Genomic DNA, 25,830 nt, shown 5'->3' with positions numbered 1-25,830 from the left:
CCAAGTAATTTTAATATTACACACCACTGTGCTATCTCAACCCCAAACCATTAGGCAACATGCACTTTAATAATAAATAACTGTCGACATCTAGGATCTGCCTTTTTGTGATGATTGTGTATATAAAATATGCGTAGTGCGTTTATACAATATTTAAATATTTGCTTATTAAGAGTATGCCTAGTAGTTACAACTTACAAGAGTCACAGACAGCCTTTTTCTCCCTCCCCCATCCCAAACCAAAACATACGAACATGTGCGCAGCTTTCTGTCACGTGTAGGAAAATGCCCCAACAAAACACGGAGGTTAAAAAAAATACGATGATTGACAACCGCCGAAGCCAATCGACGACGCGGTTCCGGGTAGCAACAAGATAAATACAGGGGAGCTGTCCAATCACGGAAGACTCAGAGCAAGGGGCGTTCACACATTCCACTCAACGCACTCTGTCTGTGTTTACTTCCGTCAATATTTCCACGGAAAAGAAAGCAGAAATTGTCGACACAACAAAGGAATCTTCCACAGATTAAGGTTTGTTTAATTGTTCTATATGAATACCTGGGCATGGCAGCGTAGGTCACCGTGTGTGTCATTGTTAACGTTGTCATCGTGCGTTAATGACAGATTTATTATCATTATTGAAGCTAAACGCAACCAAAACAAAGCCAGAGCCTCTGTGGCTCTGACTGATGGCTTTACTGTACGCATTACATTAGTGACATTTGCATAATTGATTGTCAAATGTCTTTATATTTGTCCGTTATAGGTTATATACACTAACACTGTACATAACAAAACGGACCTTTTATTTAACTGCCAACATTGTATTTTATAGGTGTACTTATACCTGTCACTCGCACATTCCACTGCTGAAGGATGCCTTTCTTGGGCCAAGACTGGAGGTCGCCTGGATGGAGCTGGATAAAGACCGAAGACGGCTGGAAGAGGATCGAGTACTTTGGAAGCGACTTGGGACCAGACAATAACAACGACATAGACCTGGAGGAGTAAGAACAATCTCTACCATTTATCAATGCTACTTACTTACATATGTGACATTTATAATTCTTGACTGTCAATTATGTGTCTCCTAAGGCTAGATGTCCCTTACCAGTTATGAATCACTCCATTTGCAGATGGGCTGCATATTATTACATTGCACTGTTGTGATAGATTGTATTAAACCAGTTTTGTTCATGTTACAACATAAGTATTAGGCAGTACTAGCCTACTGTCTGTATAGATATAGTCTGGGTGCCAAATATGATCCCTTCACCTTGTTTTTGACAACAATTTAAGATTGACCAGCATCTGTCTAGTATCATTTTATGCTGTAGCCTATTTTCCTTAGTATGCATTGCATGCAATGTGTCCTGATCCTGCATAACAGCTTACCAAATAGCCATTGATAGTAAACCCACAATTGGCTATACTAATGAGCCATCGTCATCATCACTACCCTTTGTTGTTGTAACAGCAGATATTGGTTTCTTTGTTTTCCATCGACTTAACACGGTTGCGACCGTGGGTCTGAGAGTACTGATGTAATGACAGTAGGCTGTGTGTCTGTGTGAGCATTATCTATGGCGTCATTCAACTGGAATAGCATTGTTTTCTGACTCGAGACATAGGACAGGCAAGGCCATCATCAGTCTGCACGTCTCTGGTCTGAGCACTGACACATCATCAGCTCTGTGTCATTTTTAGATTTGAGCTAAAAGGTATTATTTTATACTTTGGTTATTATAAAATAGCAGATATACTATTACAAGCTCATAGTGCGTTACTTGGTGCTGCGCTACGAGCTTGTTGCTTGTAGAACAGCTATTTTTGAAAAATCGTGAAAATCTGAGCAAATCTTTGATTACATATATTCTTTAAAGCAAACATTTTTTATCTCAAATCTTTGCTTCTGTGGGTCTCTGGAACAAAGATATTTTGAGATGGAGGTCCGTGGCCAAATTCATATAATTTGGTCAGTCCTTCTTGTCATGGAAACGTTTGAGCATCACTGATACAGAAACATAAGCTTTTCAGAAAACCGTTGGGATTTAGAAGACATTTGTAGAATCGACCTCAGGTCTTAATGGGTTAAAGAAGTGAATTACTTTTATCCCATCGCCTGTTGCTCTTATTTAACAGTCTAGTCTAGTGTTTCTCTCCTTCATATAGCTCTGGGGAGTGGGATTATTATAATAACATGAAGCGCAGCTGGATAATTATTCCTCTCTTTTCAGGGCGGTTTTGGTTTTGCCTCCCTTTGCGCTCGCTTTTGATTAGAATGGCTTTGAAGTGATGTGTCTTTAACTCATGATTGCTATTTTAAGCATAATTTATACTTTGTAGCACAGCCATGACACTCGATGAAAATGACTTTCAACTTATAAAAAAGTTGAATATTTGAAGAACATTTTTGGATCCGCATCAAGGATGTATACAGTATGTTGCTTGTTGGTACTATAGATTGGGTTTGTTTTAGTTGCCATGATTCTACAAATATTCCCATCAGATCGAATCAAGCATTTAGTTCTGATGACAGGAATCAGGATATGGTTGCTCTTGCTTGGGGGACTAATTGTTTCTTTTGATTTTGCTAATATAGGTATTTACTTCTGTCCCCAAATATATTTGAGGGAAGTATGCATACAGTAGTGGAAAATATTCCATTTATCATTTCTGATCAAAGTCTCAAGCAGATTTGTTTTTACTATTAGCCATGCAGCCATTTAATAATGCAGTCTGATGCAGTGAGCCTAAGCTCACTGACTGCCAAAGGTGACTCTGTGTTGTGTTAGCTTTTGAACACTTCCTAACTCCCACCAAGAGAGAGGCCAACAGTGATTGACCAGACTGATTAGCAGTGGATATCTAGATAGCCAGAGCACACAGCACAGACTTCTTGTACTTCTACAAAGAGACTGGAAACTGTGTCTGTGACAGGAGGAAGTACTCACTACTAGGCCATTGGAACAAGAAGCCAGGCTAAGTATGTGCAGGAAGTGCCCAGGCCTCAGTAGATGATAACGAGGGCCTATGCACTTGATTGTAAACTATGACCTTTCGAAAAGCCATCACATTGTGTTGTTCAAACGACCATTGTTAAGGCTGTGTTCAGACTGGCAACTCATATCAGATTTTTGGCCTATCCATATTCCAGATTGAAATCAGATCAAGTCTGAACAGTAAAAAACAGATTTTTACAAATCAGATTTGAATCACATTCCTTAGCCTTGTTCAGACTGCATAAAACAAATCGACTCCAATCTGCATAAGGAATCAGATTTGTAAAACTAGATTTGAGTACAATCAGAAAGTTCCCAGTTGATTATAACGGGTGCCCATTTAATTGTAAACAATCATGTATTGTGCCAACAAAATCATCGCTTTCCAAAATAGGAAGGAAAATGTCTGATCAACTGTTATCACTGCAATAACAGAGACCTCAAGACTTTGAGGAAGTGATTTGCAACGTATAATTGTAGCCTGTCATGACGGCAGGGGCGTCATGGTAACCAACAGAGTTGAGTATAGGGTGGTGTTAGGGAAGTGCTCTGAGGTTAGGAGTGAATCATTCACAGAACAAAGGTATGGTGCAGTGGCATTGAGGTGGATGTTTTTTAGATGAAATGTCAAAGGGTTTTATTTAATCCAGCAAGTCAAAGACTTTCCGGTACTGAGACTGTTGTGGTTCTCACGTTCCGAGTGATTTTCTGTGGAATGTACCCGTAGTCCACTGTATGATAGAAAATGAATACACACAAGTGTGAGCAGCCGCGCACGCACGCACGCACGCACGCACGCACGCACGCACGCACGCACACACACACACACACACACACACACACACACACATAAGACAACCCATTATGGAACAGACATAACTAGTAGAAATGGCCTAGTTATTAGTATTAGTAGGGTTTATTTGAATGTATTTTTTGGGTATCAAAATAGATATTGATTAATTATTGTTATATTAGCCCTTTGAGTTACTGACAGATTGTTCCATGCTGATTGGGGGATGATATGTTTTTTGTATCTGCCAGCATCTGTACATACGATGATTGATGAGTGATAAGATTAGTTTACCAGAGGTCAGGTCACATACACAAAATAAATCACCACATAGTAATAATCACTGCCTGATGTATGTAACCCTTTATTTATGTGGTGGAAAGAAATAACGAACTCAAAGGTTGTCTAACTATTATTAAGTTATGCAGTATATCATTACTGTACCTTGTTGTTGTTAGACAGGTGCATTAATGCTAAATTCTCTTTCTCTTTTTCAACCCTTTGAAATATGGTTAGCTTAGTATTTTCCCCTCTTTCTTTTGTCCTATTTTCTTTTATCAGCTAATCTCACATGTGTTTCAGCTTAGCATCCACCCAGCAGCACTTTGATGAATAACTTTGCCTGGAATTTTCCAACCCTTCTTCATGCACTAATCAGGTTTTGTAGATGATTTGCATTAAGCTAATGTCAGTGCTAAAAGTGGCTTGATCCTGTGTGCCTTACTTGGGTATAGTCTTTAAGCCGTTTTGGGAGCCAGTTTGCTCCATTATTGTGGTCAAACTAATCGTTTACTAAAACTTACATGCTGATCAATCTTATATAATGTAATATTGAAAAAGAAAAAAATAAGAAGTTGTATTCCACTCACATAACATCTGATATTCTTATGCTTGAGTGTGAATTTACGTACTTTTACTTACGCCTATTACCCCTTCTGGGGCTTAGGCCGTCGACAAGAGTTCTCCAAGCATCTCGGTCCTGAGCCAACACTTCCAGCCGTCCCCAAGTGTGGCCCATATTCTTAGCATCTGCCTCCAAGTCTCTGCGCCAGGTGTTTCGTGGCCGACCTCCCTTTCTTTTCCCTTGGGGCCAGGGACTGCCTTGTGGTGTTTGAGGCTCCCTTTCTTTTCCCTTGGGGCCAGGGACTGCCTTGTGGTGTTTGAGGCTGGTTTACGGAGAGTATGGCCTATCCATCTCCAACGCCTTTTGAGGATCTCTTCCTCAGCAGGGTTTTTGGTTGGTGCGTTGCAACAGCTCTTTGTTACTGATGGTTAGGCCAGCGGATCTGGAGGATTCGTCGCAGGTGTTGATGAATGACTGGATCTTGTTTGTGGTGTTCACTGTTGTCCTCCGACCTCCATGTCTCTGCACCGTAGAGTAGGACTGACTTTACGTTGCTGTTTACGATCCTGATCTTTGTTGTGACGGCCAGGTATTTTGCACTCCAGATGTTTTTTAATTGGAGGTATAAAGTAACCTGACTTTCATGTCAGCATCTGTTCCTCCCTACTTGTTGACAATACTGCCAAGGTAGGTGAACTCGGCAACCTCCTCCAGTGCTTCGCCTTCCAGCATGATGGGTGCAGTCAGTACTGGCAGAGTTCACTCTCAGGACTTTGCTTTTCCCCCTGTATGTTTAGACCGAGGCGAGCGGAGTTAGTTGCGATCGTGCTGGCCTTTTCCTGCATCTGCTGATGGGTGTGAGATGGAAGGGCCAGGTCGTCCGCAAAATCCAGATCGTCTAGCTGCGTCCACATTGTCCACTGAATGCCATTTTTCTTGTCTGCTGTGGATTGCTTCATTGCCCAATCCATAGCCAGCAGGAACAAGAATGGCGATAGCAAGCACCCTTGCCTCGATCCTGTTCTTACGCCATAGGCGTCGGTGAGTTGGCCTCGTAGGTGTTTTTAATTTGAGTGTGAACACAAATCTTAAATCTTAAAGTTATGGCCTAGAAAAGACACTTAATTTGACCAGTCAATGAAAAAGGACTGATGTATTTCATACTCAGTTAGCTTGTTAGGTTATTGCATTCCTCATCTGTAATTCTAACACTCAAACAACCCCTCACAACTTGCCTCAGTTTTATCAGAATCTTTACTGTATGCCATGTTATGAAGTGCAACAGGAGATATTCTTCACAAATTGTGGTCTAGTAAACTGTAAACAAATCTTAAGATTTCTTTATTCGGATGCTGCAAGGTACATAACAGATTATGGTCTTAACTTGGTCATGTCCCAATAATGATGTCTCATACTGGGCAGGATAGACATATTAATACATCAGCCATTAACGCATCAATATTTTGAACAAAATCATTATAGGCAATTATGCAGCCAAGCAATGTTTTGCAATTTAAATCAAAATATAGGTTTTTCTAATTAATTAGACATTTTTTTTATTTCTTTTCAAAATATCTGTCAACATTGGTAATTTGGTTGGTCTAGGAAGGACAAAACACATTTTCATCGGGATCAGCATCTTACCCAAAATATGGTATTGGTTGATGTCGGTTCTGATCAAGATAATAATACCCCCCAAATACCCAAGAGTAGCCACATTAAGTTGTACTAAGCGCTGTCCAAACAATGCCTGTTCAGCCCCTTTGAAATACCACAGCCTCCCAAAGGCATTTGTCTAGTTGAAAGACTTTGATAATCGCAACTGTTTGTTTGGAGAAGTTGAAGTAAAACAAGAGGACTATTTTGGTCTCCCTGCCCTGTGTTCTGTGTGCGATCACCGATCAGTACCACAATATGTGGTATCCCAGCTGGATAGGAGAGCTGTTCTTGTTATCTTCAGGAAACATGTTCTGTTCTTACCCATGTTAATGGGCAGCAAATACACTCAGGAGGGCCAAAAATGTGGGGTTTTCCCATTCGTTGTTGAATTAGTTTTTCTTTATTTTTGTTGTCTGCTATTGTCATATATTGTATTGTGTTTTTCAGAAGTCTATGACAACCAGTGGTCCCAGCTTGGTCACAGTACCATTATAGTCTATTCGCTCTGTGTGTGGATAGCCCAAAAACGTTACCTGCAGATGATTTCATGCATCTACAGTAATTTCAAGCTCGTTATTTTTAATTGTAGTATTCTATTCATTCTACAGATCAACTAATAACGTGCTATCCAGTTAACATCCCATAGAAAGACTAACAGTGACACTGCATCAGGCCATAAAATGTGACATCATCTCTTTGTTGGCTGTTTTCCAAACACATTCTCACTCAGCAAGGCCAGTGACCTAATACAGTACATATAGTAGTGGCTCCACTTTGCCTGATGACAGACTGGCAAACAGACAACTGTCCTTGTTTGAGAGAGCAGATAGTGTTAGCCTGATACAGAGGGGGCCTGATGAGGGCTATCCTGTATATAATGTCACAAAACCACTGTTGTTTTTAGCCACTATACAATGAAATCCATAGTATTAATTTAACTCTGAGCGTAAATGTGACCAAATGGATCCGTCTTCTGAGTTAAATGAACACAGTCATTTCTGTGTAGTGGTGTTTGCCACTTTACTCTGTGATTGACTCCTGGTAGCCTGCTGATTGAATGGTCCTAATTGCAGAAATCACGTTAAGAAGTGGTACCAGAATGCAGGCCCAAACCTCAACCTAAACCGTCTCAAATGTTAGGCTACCTACTTCATCCAATTCAGGATGAAGATTACAAATGTGTACAGTGCAATGAATCATTCTCATTCTGGAAAATGCCAAAGGCTAGGCTATCTTCTTCTTCTTTCGGCTGATTCCCATCGGGTCGCCACAGCCGATCATCTGTTTCCATCTGTTTCTGTACTGTGTCACTCCAGCCAGCTGCATGTCCTCTCTCTCCGAATCCATATACCTCCTCTTTGGCCTTTTTCTTCTCCTCTTGCCTGGCAGCTCCATCTTCAGCATCCTTCTCCCAATGTACGCCTCATCCCTCCTCTGCACATGTCCAAACCATCTCAGCCTTGCCTCTCTTGTCTTATTCCCAAAACTTCTAACTTGGGCTGATCCTTTTAATGCAGGGGTTTTCAACTGATTTTGAACCAGGGACCACCACCCTGACTAAGAATCAACCTGGGGACCACTGTTGTGTTGGGATGGGATATACTAGGCTAAGATTAGTGCTTTCGTAACACTTGCTATGCAATGCATACCACTGTTTCTCAACCGATGGTCCACGGACTACTAGTGGTCCATGGCATAATAGGCCTGCAGGTGGTCCATTGGAAAATGTTTTAGAATATAAATAAAGTGCCTTTGTTAAATTTATTAAAATATTCTGTTTAAATAATACAGTATTTCAAAAGTCCATCAAATGTAAGAAAATATTTGAATGAATAGCTAATAAAAAGATTGAAATTAAATCATGAATGTTAAGGGCTTGATTTCATTCATTGCATGATGCTATGTCCAACGATTTATATCAAGCCCAGGCATTTATCCAACCTTCCATTAAACTCAGGTTAACTGATATACAGTGCTGATAGAGCAGACGCATGATGACATGATTATATGGGCACCGTTCCTAATAATGATGACAACCAGGCAAGCTGGTACACTTACCCTTCTTGAGATTCTATAACTGCCTTTTCTGTTGAATTTCTTAACCTCAGCTTCCCAGTAACTGACAACATTGACGCTAGAGATGGGATTTATGGCTCTTTGAAGGGAGCCGGATCTCTGGGATCCGTTCCTTTCAAAGAGTCGTTCAAAAGACTGGCTCTTTTGAACGACGTTCCCGATGGGGGGGGGAAGGGGGCCTCCCCAATATCTGCCCAGGGCCTCCCTAGGGACTCCCCACTCCCCAGTGCCTCCCCAGTGTCTCCCCAGTGCCCCCCCCCCCAGTTGAAACCCCCCTGCCCCCCTCCTCCTCTAAAAAGGAACGGCTCCCTACTGTGAACCGGATCCCATCGTTCCTTTCAAAGAGCCGTTCAAAAGATCCGACTCGTTCACGAACGTCACATCTCTAATTGACGCACTTCCACAGAACGTTTAGTGCACTGTTACGTGGAAGAAAATACCAAATATTCACTTTGCTAGATTACTAGATTATTAGGGCGAGGTCGCTTCTCACCCTCAGGGCATCTTACTGGTAATAATATGTATGAAAACTATTTTGCATTTAGCCGAGTTTTGCAGATATAAATTAGCTTACTATGTGTTTCTTCCACTGTAGTGGTTCCGTCTGCATCTTGTTATCTATTGTTAACTGACCACCACCTATTGATTGTTAATTGACCTGTAGCTGAAATATTGGTTCAATAGACATTTTACAGCAGACATTTTACAGCCATGCAGCATGGGGCTCCATTTTTGTCGCCGCAAGTCAGCCGCTGCCCAAAAATTACGAGTATAGGAGCTTGCTCTGTCCCTTAATGGTATTTTGGTCCCGCGTCACCCGCTATCTATTTTGCCGACACCGGTATTTGCGCCTAGAGGTGCGGTCATGGGCATGTTGGCACACTTCCCCATAAATTGCTATTTTGGTCACACACATTTGGGAAGGCGATAGTGGAGTTTAAAAGCACCCGTGCGGTAATGGGGCTGCAGCACAAGTGAGACTTCAAGGCAAGCAACGCAGCACTCTTCCATGGGAGACCGTAAGGCTATGAAGCAATAGCACCGGGCATAACGGGCAATGGATAAGGGATCTCTTAACTCTTTGAGAGTTTCATGGATTTCTATATAGTTTTTAGACTTCTCTATGGCAGAATGGCGTTTTTGAATGATTTATTGAAAATTCTCTGTTGTGAATGTGTGACAACGAAAGACCTTCAGAGAAAGCTTGGCTTGTCTGCTTCCAGGAAAAAAAATGTATCAACTGAGTTGATAAAATGTTTAGTTTTTGTGTTGGAAGCCATTTAAAAGAGCCTGCATTTACACTGGGTAGTGTTTCTAGGACAACAAAAAAAGTTATGCCCGGTTGAAGTTTTATTTTCTAAATAACTTTTTTTCTGCTGGGCGTACATAGCCATGCAATATCTCATTTTAAAGGGTGAGTTGTCTAGTTCAATTAAAATAAAATAAAAAGTTTCTCACATGTACCACTGTAGATATTTTGCCATCTATAAATAGCATGGTCAGTCATGATCAATCTGACCTATCCAGCTAAAAGTCCCCCTAGCTCTGAAATGGAACATCATATAAACTCAATTCTTTTTTGGGGTAAAATTAGACATTCTAACGCACATTTTGATATATACCATGTTTACATAGTCTTACCAGTACCTTGTCTATTCATGCATGTATCTCAAAAACCTGTTGTGAAGAAACAGTTTTGATAAAAAAACACATCCAAGGACATTGTTTTGATATGACTTTGTGCCCATGATATGTATCAAAATATAGACTTGAATGTATACTGTATTATAACAAAAAATTGGGTTCTTACCATCTACCGTTACAGAGTAAATCACAGTTGAAACTCGCTTAGTCAAACCATAAACCTCAGAATAGTGAACAAAATAGCCATGACAGGTCTAACTCATTGTAAAAGCGTCTTTTATTTTTTATGACTACTAACATAATACAATTATAATAAATATTACAGAAAATAAATAGGCCTACATACAAAACAGTTGTCCCCAAACTCCCCAGTGTCCCCAAACCACTGCATTCCAGTTGTTCTTGACGGTGTGTGTGTGTGTGTAGGCTAAATTTAAAAAAAACAACAACTGAAATGAATGAATGCATCCGGTTCAGTGTCGGATAACTCCATCGCAGTCTTGACTCTTCGTCTTCATCATCATCATCATCCTCCTCCTCCTCCTCATCTGATGCCAGTTCTAAATATATAAAAATAAACATTTAGCTGTAGTCAGCCCGGCCAATAGCCAGTTGGGGGGGGGGGGGGACGTAGGCTATCTGACATCATCGTCATCATCATCATCATCACACGGAGACACACTAAACAATGTACAATCATGATAGTATACAATATTCAATGAATGCGATTATCATGCAAGCTCAGACGTCAATGAAACGTCATACAGATCTTATATAATACGCTACTGTTAGCTTCACTCCCCGTCCCCCCTCCGATCCTTGTAGCAAGGTCATCAACAACCACGCGTTGCTTCAGTAAACGATGCATGTTTGTTCTCCGTCTTTGTAGACAGTAAATAAAAGGAGCGAACATTACTCTAAAGATCAGATCGCCTATAAGGCACGCTACAATATAAAATACTTGTACTGCCATGCGTGCATGCCTGCTACGATACATTTGTACTGCACCGACCAACCGATCGACACCATTAGCCAGCACCTTTGGTGCTGGCTAATGGCTGGGGGCCATCGTGGTGAGTCATTCTGGCGTCATGATCTGACTAGTAGTAGTAATTATCCAAGCATCTATTTGTAGCGATCATCTTATGATTTCTGATCACTATAGAAGGATCTACAATAAGATTACCTCAAAACATTCCGGGTTGATCGTCTTCTTCAATGGTTTCCCGGTATAGCTCATCGGACGACGATGGGGAGACAATGAAAAAAGGAGGGAGGGAGCAGCGAGTCTCGCTGTAAGCACTGGACCAGGGCTACTCCGCCTGGAGAAGGCGACTGGGACGCGTATGGATCAATACTACTACCACAAAACTCGCTCAAATAAATAGTACTGCTTTCAACTTTTTCTGCTAGAAAATCGCTCGGGCGAGACGGGTAAACAGGCAAAACAATGAAAACTATGAAGACTCCCTCTGCCCCCACTGTTTACAGGGGGTGGGACCAGCTTCCAATGGCAACACGTACACGTGTGTCACGTGACACGGGTTTTCTGGGTAATGTAGTTGGAATATAAGCTCAGGAATTTAAACAGCGCTTCGGAGCATATTAATATGTTTAGATTAATCAAAAACGGCGAAGACGCCAATTGGCGTCATTGATCATTTACGGAATTCTGATGAAGACGCCAATTGGCGTCTTTCATCTTCTAAGGGTTAAAGGCAATGGCATGTGACACAGTGATTGGTTTAATTATTGTAACGCCGCCCAAACCACACCTATGCATAATGTAACGGGTAACGGAGGTGTTTTAGGGATTTAGACAGGTAACCAAAATACCAACTTTAGTGAGGGAACACCCCTTCCCCACTGCTAAATCCCCAAATACTGTATTTAGAAAGCTCGAACGAAAATGGAGCCCATGGACTTTTAGGGTAAACACAATTGTTACAGATGGAGCAGAACCTTAAAATTAGTATCATTGGTACAGTACCACCTGTGTTTACTCTACTGTAAACTTGCTTTTTTTTCAACCAAGGTTCATGTTTTAGGTTGTTATTAGAGAAAGTAAAAGATGAGTGTTATTTTGTATTTTTATTTTCATTTGCTGCTTTCTTTCATTTTTGTGATTTTAGCTATTTTTTACAGGGGGCCGGGGCATTCGAACAAGTGGCTAAATATATGTATGTTTTTACAAGATTTTACGGTGATTTCTTTATTATTATTTACTATAGTCGGCCCAGGAAATTACATCTGGCCACAAAAGATCACGGGATCTATTGAATGTGAAGGGGGAGGTGACAAACTGACTTTGAGCCTACGACACACACAGTATGCCATCCCGCTAGTGAGAACGTGTGCGTGATGCGTTTCGATGAATGGATAGAGACAGAGAGATTACCATACAGCTCATTCATCCTATCAATTTTACTTCACAGAGACCACTTTCACACACAAAGCTTTGTCTTACACTAGAACTCAAACCAGAAATGTGTTTCTCCAGCCCTAACCCTTAAGGCGATCTTCCATCAAGCTGTTTCTTCTTTGGAAAGGGCCCTTTACATGCACTCTGTGCTGAGAAGGCACGTTCATTAAAATGGTAAATTGTGCTTTAAATGTGAGAGGATATTTTGAACTCCTCTAAAAGTGAGGCATATCTCTACAGAAAGTTCAGTGTTTGTCTATACCACCTTACGTAAATTTGTGTAGACCAGACAGTGGCCTTGTGGTTAGAGTGTCCGCCCTGAAACTGGGAGGTCGGGGTTTGATCCCCGGCCGGGTCATACCAAAGAAAAAAAAAGAAAAAATGGGACCCAATGCCTCCCTGCTTGGCACTCAGCATCAATGGGTTGGATTGGGGGTCAAATCAACGAATGATTCCCGAGCGCGGCGCACGCTGCGGCTCACCGCTCCAAGAGATGGGTCAAATGCGGAGAACAAATTTCACTGAGGTAACGTGTGTGACTGATCGTACGACTTTGACTTTTGTACTAGAAACTACAGTATGTATTTGTTTGAATGAGAGTGTAGGCAGTCAGGTGCTCAGCTTCAGCCGCTGGATTACTAATGCATGGAGAGCCAATTAGCAGTCAAGGTCAGGCCCTTTGATCTGTCAGCCAAAGCTCATTAGAGTGCTCTCTGCATCACCATAGATTAGTTATAGCCTAGGTCCTGACATCCCAGCAAGCTGTTCTACCAGCCATGGTATAACTGGACTTCACTAAGGCTGTATAGATGGGATATGACAGTGACAATTTGATCGGTAGTATAATTATTGGTCAAAAGATCCATGGACAACCACAAACTGTTATTAGCTTCACATCTAATCCCCTATCCTTTATGAGGAGTTTATGGATTCTTTAACAACCACTGCTATCTCAGACAGAATACAACCCCACTGCTGCTGCTCAGTCAGAATTTTCTCGTAACTAACATGTTAAAGGACCACTTCACCACGTTTCAACCTATCTTCATATAATTGGTCCTCACTAATGTTCATGATAAAAGATAAAAAGAATTCTACGCAGTCTGTGTCTCATAGGAGGGCTGTGGGCAGTTCAGAAACCTGTCCACCAGTGACATCATCGTTGGGCAGATTGTTTTTTACAGAAAAATCTTTAAAAGAGGTAAACAGCACTCACTGAACTCTCGTTTTAAGGCACTTACTAACTCAGATTTTTAAAAAATATATATATTTGGAGTTTTATTATCGTGAGAGTGATGCCTTAGTTCCATTATCGCATTGAAACTTTTCAGGAATTGAAAACCTGCAGTTTCTATTAGCTTGGATTCCCCATCGATGATGTCACTGGTGGACAGGTTTCTGAACTGCCCACAGCCCTTCCATGAGACACAGACCGAGTAGAGTTGCTGATTGTCTTCACTAAACTGTTTCAAAGGGGCTAAAGACTGAGTTAAGATTGCTTGGATTGAGTTGAATGAATTGACTCGTAATTTGGGGATTAGGGGGTAAATACAGACTCACGCCCAATCTTCCGCCGTAGTCTGAAAACCCACCTCTTCAGACTCCATTTTAGCCCGTAGCACTTGCCCCAGCCTCAACGACCTTACAGGCATATGCAAATGTCCAGACCCCCAACGACACCCCCAACCGGCCCGGCCCGTGTCCGAAACGGTTGAGAAATTACAGAGTTACCGCGAGGGGTCCCCAGGGGGTCCCTGTACTGTACTGTCACACCCAAAATCATCATATATACAGTTAATATGTGTGTGTGTTAGGCTGCAGAACAGTGACACTTGGTGATGAAAACCAACCAAACGCCATTTTCGTGCTCGGACCCAGGTACACAGCCAGGGACACACAAAGCCAGAAGCAGTGAGTGCATGCACTCCACAAAGCTCTGTATCAAAAGGGCTGTAGGGTACAACATGTTTTTTTTGTTTTTCTTCTTTCTAATTATTTGTCCCGCCCCAAAAAATTGTTTATTGTCATGATTTGTCAACTCGGCTGTTGGCTTTGTCTGTCCCCATTGGTTTGCATTAGTATTCATTATTAGTTGCAAAGAGATACACAAACACACAGACAGGGGCAAATGTATGATCTCCTGGCGGAGACAAATATCTGTACTACAATGAAAAGCAGACAAAAAAAGTCCTGACAATGCTATTTTTATTGTATACATGTTTTTATTTCGTTTTCTGCATTGTGTACTTTTTGGATTTGACAATATGATTATGTGCAGCAGAATATTGTTCTTTGTGTTTGTACTGTGTGTCTTGTTTTTGGAGTAGATGGGAACACTGTAGAGAAATAATGCATGTCTTAAAACCTATAGGCTTGTTTTTTGTAATTTGACTGTCCCCTCCACACGGAAGCACACGGAAGTCATGTAAATGGCGCGCACACACACACACACACACACACACACACATGCACGCGCAAATACACAGAAGCTAATGTATCCATTTGTATCTCTGAGACTGGTTACATTTGTACACTCAGAGTTACATTAACACTGAGAATTTTACTGTGTAGAATACATTTCTGTTTGGAGTTAAGTGCTTACAGATCACTGATTGGCTTCCCAATTAGGTTTTATTACAATATTACTCTCGCTGAAAAATACCCAAACACTGTAGGACACACCCTCACCTTGGCTTCCTTGGACTAAATCTATGTGTATATGCACTCATCTTCTCGTGGCTTGTTTATCTCTAAACCAGCCTGTGACATGCAGTAGTATGTGAACCATTTTCAGTCTGGTGTGCCTATTTAGGGCACAATCTAAAAAATCATCAAGAATTTTCAAACATTTTCAGAAACGGCGAAAAGACGCCTAACTCATTTGAGGTTGTAGATTGGCTATATATAAGTAGGCTTAAGTGGTTAAAAGGGCGGTACTGTCTTGCTTTTCAAGTCTTTGAACTGAATTGTAAAATTTTGTTGGTAACCCATTCTTCTTCTTATGGGGTCTCTCTGTCACTTCTTCTACAGGCTCTGTGACGAAAACAAAGAGAACCTGTTTGTGGGAGATGTTTGTGAGGTCGCTGCCAAGAAGAGGAAAAAGGACTTATTAAACAATACCACAAAATCTCAGTGTGAGTATGCCTGTCACAATCCTATAATCCTATATTAAATTTGCCTAGAGGGTTGACTTGCAAGGCGCACCATTGGTCCAATCCGCATCAAACTTGGCACCAACACTGGTCAGGGGTCTGTCTTCAGAATAGCCATGTTATGGACAGTCGTGTAATGGTGATTCTTTCTTTCGGTACCACAGCATTTTAAATAGACCAGGCATCCCCCATTAGTGAGGGGACATTCAGACCCAAATGACCCCCCTCCGGTGCCTATGACGCGTACATATATGTGAACAGATACATGAACAGCTGATAGCCCTAGTATGAGAGTTTTACACACAAACACACAAAAGTAGACAAATTAATTAATTCAAACAACCATAAAACAACAGCAACAACAAACTATACCAGCCTTTACTAGCACCATAATACTGGTTTAATAGATTGTGATGTTGTCACACACACACACACACAGACACACACACACACACACACACACACACACACACACACACACACACACACACAGCTTGGTAAAAGGTGCTGATGGGGCAGCCAATGTATCCATTGTTGTCGGAGGAGCCGATTTTTCTCACCCGTGCGTCTTTCAGCAGCCCAGCCTAGCCTGGGCAAGAAGAGCTCCATTGACTGGGCTGCCCAACAGACGCTATGCTTCTGTTAGGGACGCGTTCTAGCGTGCACACGCGTGCACCGTACCGTGCCCTACCTGCGAGTGCGTGGTACTGCGTTCTATGAGCATGACACCATTGCTCTGGATTAAGAGTCTCCTTAATGCCTAAACTGTAAATTAAACATTTCTCAAATGGGGATAGCAGTATCCCTTGGGGTAATCTGGGTTTCCAGACGTTTTCGCCAGGGGTAGACCGTTTTTATTATTATTATTATGAATATTTTTAGGAGTCAAGCCCAAAGGGCGCCGTAGAGCCCTTTTTCTTTCGTGAAAGTTCCGCTGTTTTAGCAGTTTTGGCAGTTCTGAGCTGTCATGAGGCTCCCTCAAGAACTGAAGCTCACACTCATTCGTCAAAAGATCTCTGACCTTAAGATCTCCCGAATTGTTTAATATATTTAATATATTTTGTATGCAATACATTTTCAATACAACCAATTGCTAATTATACCTCAGCAACCCACCAATAAAAAACAAGTTGGGCAAGCTAGCTCGCTGCATAATGTTTTGACCCAGGCCTGAGGGAACTTTGAATAATAAACAAAAGGAAGAAAGAAAAACAAAAGTGCAGAAAAAACTATACAGAAACACCAAGAATGAGTACACTAGACAGTAAAGAAAGGTTTGAGAACCAGTGTCTTAGAGCACCCCCTATTGAAACATTATCCAATGTATTGTCATACATTGTTTATGATCTTATTTATTGGATCGTAGTTTTTCTTTCTTTTTTTTTACAAGGACCTACAGACTATGTCAATTGTATATATTGCAGGCTATAAACATTTTTATGTTTGTACACTTTGCAGACCCTAAAGTCGCACAGAACTGTTTTTTGAATTACAAAGGGCCAAGTGAGTTATGAATGGTTTCCTGGTTTACTGTTAAAACCCCTTCTGAGCATGGGTGTAAAGAAAAGAAAATGTAGAGACACGGTGTGTCTCGTAAGAGTCACATATACTAAAGGGGAGACTTTAGGCAGCCGTAGCAAAACAAACTGGTGATTAATTGTCTGGTCATTCTTCCCTGATGTGACTGTGTTTTTCTGCCCTCTCACTGCAGTCGTTTACAGGGAGAAGTGGATCTATGTGCAGAAGGAGAGCACAAGAGAGGTGAGAACGCTAGAGCTGGATCTGGATGTGTTTATGCTGTATAATGGCCCATGTGAGGTTTCACATGACAGATTTATTGGCTGTAGATGGGAAGAGCAGGGGTTCAGTTTAACAAAATTGTTGTGTGTGAAACTCTCTCGCTCTCTCTGTGTGTGTGTGTGTGTGTGTGTGTGTGTGTGTGTGTGTGTGTGTGTGTGTGTGTGTGTGTGTGTGTGTGTGTGTGTGTGTGTGTGTGTGTGTGTGTGTGTGTGTGTGTGTGTGTGTGTGTGTGTGTGTGTGTGTGTGCGCGTGCGTGTACAGAGACATGGGTACTGTACACTTGGTGAAGCCTTCAACCGCCTTGACTTTTCCAGTGCCATTCAGGACATCAGGAGGTTCAACTATGTGGCAAAAGTAAGCCCAAACTTTCACTTGTCATGAACAGTCTGGTTGCATGTTTTCTCTCTGTCTTTGTCTCATTGTCTCCCTCTTTCTCTTCCTTTCTCTCTGTCTCTCTTCCTTCCCAAGCTCCTCCAGCTAATTGCTAAGTCCCAGCTGCCCTCTTTGAGTGGAGCCGCCCAGAAGAACTACTTCAACGTACTGGAGAAGATTGTACGGAAGGGTAAGGATTTAAGAAACAGAGAAAAGGAGAGATGCGTAAAGCATCATGTTTACTTTGTATGGTCACGTATATGACAAGCCCCGGCCTCCACCCTGATGTCTGAGACAGTTAGTCTCACCCCAGGTCCATACTTAGTTTAGGCTGTTCCCATGCTGGTAAACGTAACCTCACATTTTAACAAGACAGATCAACATTCTTGTCTATCTCCCATGGTCCTAAACCTAAATGGTAAGGATCTGAGCAGCTGGCAGACATTGGGTTTCAGGGTACCATGTAGTCATTGCAGGTAATCTAGCAGAAACCAACCACAAAACCAAAATAATCGGTGAATTCTACTATTAGTAGGGAGGTTGTGTTGTCGAGTGGATCAAAGGAGATATTGTAGAGTTGTGGAAGAGTAGAGTAGTTTATTCAGACACACGTAGAAGGAAGGGGATTTTGAATCAAAAAGTGTGAATATCATTATCCTTTATTTGCAACAGACTTTATTGTCTTAACCCATTGAGACCTGGAACGCATCCATGTCACGTTAGCGTTTAACCACATTAACCATTAACCCATTTTGGGGCGGGAACCCGTTTTGGTGTTTTGAACATTGTTATAATTTAGCTATTGAAAAATAGCAGATCTACAAGCTCATAGCGCGCCACCGAGTGGCGCGCTATGAACTTGTAGATCTGCTATTTTTGAAAAATCGTTAAAATGTGCCTCAAATCTTTCCGAAAATTGTCATGATTTAGAAAACTTTTTTTTTTAAATTTCGACGTCAGGCCTGAATGGGTTAATTTATTCAAAGACCAATGAAAAGATTCCATTGGAAGTATCCAGTGGGACCCATGGTGGAGGTAACTTTGGGATTGCTACATCATCCCTGTAGCACTCTTATTAAAATAGATGAATTATGTAGTTTAGGATTTCTGTCATGGAAAAAGGCCCTTTCACCAGTTATTCAATGTCGGAATTCCGAGCATGCTCATACGTCTTTTATACGACAAATATTGTACAACGAAATGTTGTATTGTGTAAATAAATATAATGAAATATAGTATAGTGAATGTTGTATTCATTATGTGGTTTAGCATTTCTAGTCATGGAAAAAGGTTTCACTGTCTTCTTGAATTCCGAGCATGCTAGTGCGTCTTTAATAAGACAAATTGTCCCTGCTCGGGAGTGAATATGAAAAAGTTAATGTTAAAGGTTTCATGACATTAATTGCCATTTATTTTTATTTTACGTTTTTCTTTTAGGCTTTATGACATCAATTACACCCAAAAAAACGGAACTTTGAAAATCCAGTGGATTTTCTGTGGTCTGGAGTTTTATCTGGGGTTTGGAAGCCTTTTGAGCTAGCCTCGCGTTGCGATACTAATATACCACTGCGCTGGGCTAATCCGCCTCGGGGCATATGGGTGAAGTGTGGCTGCGCCAGGCTACTTTTGAGCTGTAATGAAAACAGGCAAAACAGTGACATCTGCTGGCAAATCCCATTGACATATATGGGATTTGCAGGCTGTGACATCACAAACAGCAGGAAAATCAGAGCACTTGTTTGAGCCAGAAAACCCCAGAACAGAAAATTCAGTAGAAAATCTACTGAATGTTAAAAGTTCAGGTTTTTTGGTTGCAATTGAGCTCAGAAAACCTAAAAAGAATTAAGAAAAATTACAAAAACATTTTTATTATGTGTTAGTTACCTCACAAACTCACCCTTGGTGTATAAGTGGTGGTGTTTTTCATGCTTAATATTGCACTTGTATTGCTTTTCTGTTGGTTTTATAGTCATGGAAGACCAACACAACCCACGCCTTATTAAGGACCTGCTGCAGGACCTGAGCTCCACGTTATATATCCTGACCAAAGGAATGGGCAAGTCGGTGCTGGTGGGTAACGTCAACATCTGGGTCTGCAGACTAGAGACGATCCTCAACTGGCAACAGCAGCTCAACAACCTGCAGATTCCCAAGGTAGGACTGTGTTCAGGAGTTTAGTTACTGTAGGCCTAAACATTCCTCTGAAAAAGATAAGTAGGCCGTCAACTTGAAAGCAATTTTGGACAGGCTACAGTACACATTTGGCTCCTGCTTCCCATTCAGAGCGTTTAACCACTTTCAAGCTCAACCTGGCATCCCTATTTTGGGCATAGGTGAAGATTTTCACAATGTTTCAAAAATAGTGAAAAGAGAAGATCTACATGCTCACAACATACATAACTCCCTGCGGAGCGTGCGCGGTGGGTTTGACGCTAAATCGCTTATTTGATTGCTCGAAAATGTATTTGTCTTTCATAATGTTGCATAACTCTCCACAGTGGTTTTTGTCCCAAATGGGCTGCCGTAGTAGGGGATCTGCTGCTAAACCCACTACAAACGCTCGAAGCTGCGGTGATTGAGTAATGACCTGTACCACTCGTTCTTGGATATAATAACATCAGCGAACGTCTCTCAGATGATGAATGTTCGGGGATGCGATCGTAGTGAAGATGAATATTCTGTGACTACTTAAAAACCAAAAAAAAGCCTGGAAGTGGCTAAACGCAGCCAGAAATCAATCTGGCAGTGAATAATCTGCATATCATCATCATCATATCATCATATCATATCATACTATAATTCAGTCAATGTCTGTCTGTCTGAATGTGTGTGTCGGTCTGTCTGTCTGTCAGAAACACCGCCGTATCTCCTCACCGCCTGCACCAATCGCTCCCACTTTTCACACAGGCATTGACCATAATAATATGGAAGTCTTAACGAAGCCCTTTTTCCAATTTAACAAATTATAAATTAATAATGAATTTATTAGTGAATAAAAAATGCAAAAACGCACCCAGGGCGCAGTACCCCCTGTGGCCACAAGGGGGGGGGGGGGTAAGGGCTAGTGTGAATAAATCATCGTTCATGAAGTAGTGTCGTTTGTGCACTCCCTGTGGGCACTTCCTTGCTGGGTCGCCGTCGTGGAGTTCTTCAACTCTCGCTTTCAGGGTGTCATTGTTTATTCTGTCCCCCTCAGCAAATCTCCAGTGGGATGACGCTCAGCGACCTGCCACTCAACATGCAGAACAACATCCTCTGCAAGTTCTCAGACGCCTGTGACATCATCAACCTCGGACAAGCCACTCCCACTCTGCACATGCTCAGCGAGGACCGACAGCTGTGGAAGAAGCTTTGCCACTTCCACTTCTCAGAGAAACACGTAAGAGACAATGAGACTTAACTCTGTTACATAGGCGAGTGATTATCAGTCAATTCTGCCGCTCAATGCTTTACCCATACAGCATTTTAAAGACGTATACAATTTACAATTCATGCATTTAGCAGACGCTCTTATGCGGAGTGACTTACAATAAGCACAGGTGTTTACCTGTGATACAAAAACCTAGCATCAGTCTAAAGTAAACAATATAAGATATGTCTGCATGGTCATCATACCTAGGTCAAGTGCACAGGTGTTGGTTAAGACTTTATTTCCATTGACAGAAATGGCTTACTGCCCTTTGAGAAGGTTACAAAGTATAATTCATATATTCACCACTAGAGAGCAGAATTGGCCCAGATTTTCTTGTCTCCCTACTCTCCTTCCCTCACCCCTCTTTTCCTACTCGCTCTCTCTCTTCCTTTTTGTGTCTGTCTGTTTCTCTCTCTGTCTTTGTCTCTCTTTCTCTCTCATACGTGTCATTGCTGTCGGGTAGAAACCTAGTATCTTGACATTTTGTAAATTAATGTCCAACATAATACTTACTAGAGCGCCACACAAAAGTAGTCTACAAGCTCGCAGCGTCCCCCCACAATGGGACATGTGGTGATCTTGCAAATTGGTTATTTATTATTTTTTGAATGGTAATAAAAAAGGAAAGGTTTTGGACATACATACGTTTTCCTCCCGACAGCGACGATATACAGGCACACAGACAGACCTGATATCAATGTGAAATGCTCCATGGTTTACCCTTTTGACCAATTATAATTAGCTTGCCGTCGTGTGTGTGTGTGTGTGTGTGTGTGTGTGTGTGTGTGTGTGTGTGTGTGTGTGTGTGTGTGTGTGTGTGTGTGTGTGTGTGTGTGTGTGTGTGTGTGTGTGTGTGTGTGTGTGTGTGTGTGTGTGTGTGCGTGAGCTTGTGCGTGCGTGAACACAGTTCTGCAGACATTTGGTGTTGTCTGAGAGGGGCCACGTGGACTGGAAGCTGATGTACTTCACACTACAGAAGTACTACCCCAGAAGGGAGCAGTACGGAGATACACTGCACTTCTGCAGGCATTGTAACATCCTCTTCTGGAAGGTAAGGACACGAGATGCAAAGATGGTCCTGTAGAAATTAACATTTATACACAAATCGTTTTCAATAAGGTTCTACATAATTTTTAATACGTTACGTATTGAAATACAGAACTACTTTTTTTTAAAGGGGGGGGGGAGATGCCTTTGTGTATAATCAGACTTTATGAAGGCATCTGAGCTTTCAGTCAGTGTAGAATAATCTATACTGCCCATAAAGACTTCCTGCATCCATTGTGTGAAAAGGCCTTGGCACATGCGTGTGTGTGCGTGTGTGTGCGTGCTTGCGTGTGTATGTAACTGTTAACAACTGGTACACGCTGACTCAGGTCAAAGCACACAACCTTACCCCGTCTTTTAGAAATTTTGACTTAAACTTTTCTTTCTTTTTTCTATATTTTTGGGGCTTTTTCTACCTTTTGTTACATTAAGCTGACAGGAAATGGGGAGAGAGAAAGATGGGGAGTGACACGGATGGGGATTCGAACCCGCGACACGCTGTCAGGCTTGTTGCGGCCTAGGTGCCCGGACGGCTGGCGTAGACGTCCGGGCACCTAGGCCTACTCACTACTCTACTCTACTCACTTTTCTAGTTCCTTGCCACTGTAAAGTTCTGAGGCCAGCGTTAAAATGACTTTTGTTGTTTTCCACACATCGCAACTAACCATGCACAGTCCGGCACTAAGCAAGTTAATGCATGACGCACAGCAACACTGATCAGCTAACCGTAATTCGAATGGCTATTTGCTAATTGTACTAATCCTTCCTGCTCTTGGACAACATGGTAATATGTGAACTGAAACCATTCATTAAATTAATGGTCTAAACATCTTTGCCTTTTTAATTTTGTTTTACTATTTTGAAAAACATTTTGCAATTGTTCAACTTTGTTATTAGCCGATCTACATCGACATGTTGTAAGCTTGTAGATTGGTTATTTGAACTATTCAAAAATGTTTTTAAAAATAGTTTAAAAAAAAAAGAAAAAGGCCAAGAAGTTTAGGGATAAGGGGTAAGGCACTGGCAAAAATAGGGCCCTCGTCTGTAACCAAGTAAGACTGGGTGATCACTCGGAGAACCTCCTTTTCCTCCAAGCCACAGTTACTATTATGTTGTCCTCCTTGGCTGTTTTCCTCTAGTTTCTAATCTCTGACTTCTCTGCATCCCGCTCTATGCTTGTCTTCCCTCCTTCCTGTCGTTATTCCTGGTACTCCTTCTCCTCAATATCCCCAAAGGACCGCCACCTGGCAGTACTACTCAAGGTACTTCCTGTCCCGTTATGCTTCTGTTTCTTCCGGGTTGCCACTTTGGTTTTGTGTTGCCGCAGAGATTCTTTTTCTTCTATTCTATTCTTTTTTTTCTATAGCCATTGTTAGTGTCTTTACAGTCCCATTTTGTGCTCTAGGAATGTTTATGAAGCAGTCTCACTTTTGCTGCTGGCATTGCAGAGGCTTTTGTGTTCTCTAAAAAGTTTTAACAACTAGACTGTGTTGGGTTATAAATTCCTCTGGCTGTCCAGTTCACTCGTCTAAATTGAAGGTGACTCTACTGGCTCAGTCGGCCACCTTACATTTTGATAAATGTTTATTTGTGCTGAAGTACAGTATACTGCTAGTCTGCTACTTGAAGTTGCAGCGTTTGTGTATCCTGAATTCTTCGTAACCATTTTGCCCTCCTGGTTGTTTTCCAGGACTCTGGACATCCGTGCACAGCCAATGATCCTGACAACTGCCTCATGCCTGTCTCCCCCCAGCACTTTATCGACCTCTTCAAGTTCTAATCCTACATGTTTTGCTCCTCGCGAGCGACCCGTTTACTCCTCGTCAATCCCAAGTGAAGTTTGTATAGGAGGTTTTGATGTCTTTCACCCAGTTACAAAGGGCTTCAACTGAAAAAAGACTTCTTTATTGTTTTTCATGTGTCTCCCTGACAGAAAAAAAGCAAGCCATGGAGAGGAAAAGAATATGTTTTTTTTGTATTTTGTAAGTCTGTGGCTTTGATGGACGATGGTAAAGGTGTATATTGACACCTAGGAAGAAAACATACTTATATTGGTCCATGATTAACAAGGTGGGTGTTTTATAACGTTATTATAACGCAGAGGGTTGCAAAATTCCAGCAAAATTCAAGGTGGAAACTTTCCATGGGAATTAACCGGATTGTATTGGAATTCACAGGAAATAATCGGAATAAAATTTAAAATAGAAATGTCAAATAGAAAAAGCCAAATTAATCCATTAATTTGTCATGTACCACGTGGTGAGTTGGCTAGCTGATGAGAAAGGCCCTTCAAAGCAACAATGTGGTCTGTGCAAACTTTGGGTTTAAAGTAAACAACTAATTTCAAATAGCACGCTCAATGAAGCTATATGCCACATGGCAATAGCTACCTAGCAAAAACTAGCAGATGGTGTTAACAAGTTATAGTGTGTGCTTTACTTTAGCCTACTTGTTAAGTGAAATATCTATAAAATATATTTTCTCCAGAAATATTATCAAAACTTTTCTGAAAGAACGTAGTCATTTGGCTCAGACAGTTGGCAGTATGTGGGCTGCAAATGTGAAAGGAAAATGCACTGCACATGCATGAGGGTTGTAAATGACTGGATTCCTATTTAATGTGATGATGCTGTCAAATAATCTGTACATGTGATGGAAGAGAGTGATGCTGAATGCAGTGCATGGGTACAATGGAATTAAATAGCCATTTTTTGGGGTGTAATTTCTTTCAAAAGAAATTCTTCATTAAAATGTATGATTTTTATATTGAAAGTTTGCACATTCTCAAAATTCCTGAGCTTAACTTCCTTGGAAAATCTCTGGCAATTTCCTGGATATTTCTGACCCTTTGCAACCCTAATTCCGCCTGTCCTGTTTTCGTTTTGTTTTGTCTTGTTTTGGGGGGATTTCTGCAGTAACTGAATGCATGTCAAATGTAGTCGTAGTTGTATGTTTACGTACATCGTCATTTGTGTATTATTGCTGTGCTGTGCAGACATGTCAAGGAAACGACACTAAATGAAAAACAATGTCAAATATGTTTGCTGTAAAACAACTTTTTACAATACACTTTTACCAGAAGTGTCAAGCAAACAAGGAAAAAAGTAATGTTAAACATTATTTATGAAAGACAACTTTTATATCCTTTCTTTGAATTTTGTAATATTCCTTTATCATTCCAATAACTGTCTGAAATGTATGTGTTTATGAAGGCTACTGTTGTTGGTACTATCATGACTTTTCTGGGATAGTAGTTGGTTATATAATTATTAAATCTTTCTAAAAAGGTCTCATTTTATGGCTTCTGGGATTTATTGGCCTCTGTTTATTTATGAGATCTTTTTTAGACATGGCCAAAGAGCAATTGCACTTATTTGGTCATTATAGAAATAACATGCATGTTGTTTACATAACTGCACTGCTGATGGACATTTATAACTATTTTGGCCATTCTCTGGGCTCTCACGATCTGAAAGATTTAACAGCTAATATATTGTATTAGTTAAATAAGTCCTTCATTTTATTATGACACCTCAGTCTATATGTGGAAATGCTCTTGTTCAGCTCTTTCAAAGGCAGGGAAATGTTTTTTCCTCAATACTAGTTATG

The 25,830-nt window shown here is 41.2% G+C and overlaps 1 protein-coding gene across 3 annotated transcripts; it reads left to right on the top strand.

Annotated features, from left to right (window-relative positions):
* Positions 1 to 417: 417 nt before the first annotated feature.
* Positions 418 to 25,512, top strand: fbxo25 (F-box protein 25). 3 transcript variants are annotated; one of them, XM_079526113.1, is made up of 11 exons: positions 418 to 532; positions 837 to 1,008; positions 15,469 to 15,572; positions 17,302 to 17,351; positions 17,652 to 17,744; positions 17,859 to 17,952; positions 19,732 to 19,916; positions 20,959 to 21,141; positions 22,082 to 22,225; positions 23,457 to 23,483; positions 23,912 to 25,512. In XM_079526113.1, exons 2-11 carry the CDS (start codon positions 878 to 880, stop codon positions 23,999 to 24,001), a joined length of 1,101 nt encoding a protein of 366 aa, XP_079382239.1. In that variant the 5' UTR covers positions 418 to 532; positions 837 to 877; the 3' UTR covers positions 24,002 to 25,512. The 3 variants fall into 3 exon arrangements, with proteins under 3 accessions (XP_079382239.1, XP_079382241.1, XP_079382240.1); XM_079526114.1 differs by having other exon boundaries at positions 426 to 532; positions 877 to 1,008; XM_079526115.1 differs by lacking the exon at positions 23,457 to 23,483.
* The last annotated feature ends 318 nt before the right edge of the window (positions 25,513 to 25,830 follow it).

This window comes from Electrona antarctica (assembly GCF_951216825.1).
Source record: "Electrona antarctica genome assembly, chromosome: 17".
Classification (NCBI taxonomy): domain Eukaryota; kingdom Metazoa; phylum Chordata; class Actinopteri; order Myctophiformes; family Myctophidae; genus Electrona; species Electrona antarctica.
The sequence above is the reverse complement of the archived record's forward strand: the minus strand, read 5'-3'. Positions and strand labels throughout refer to the sequence as shown.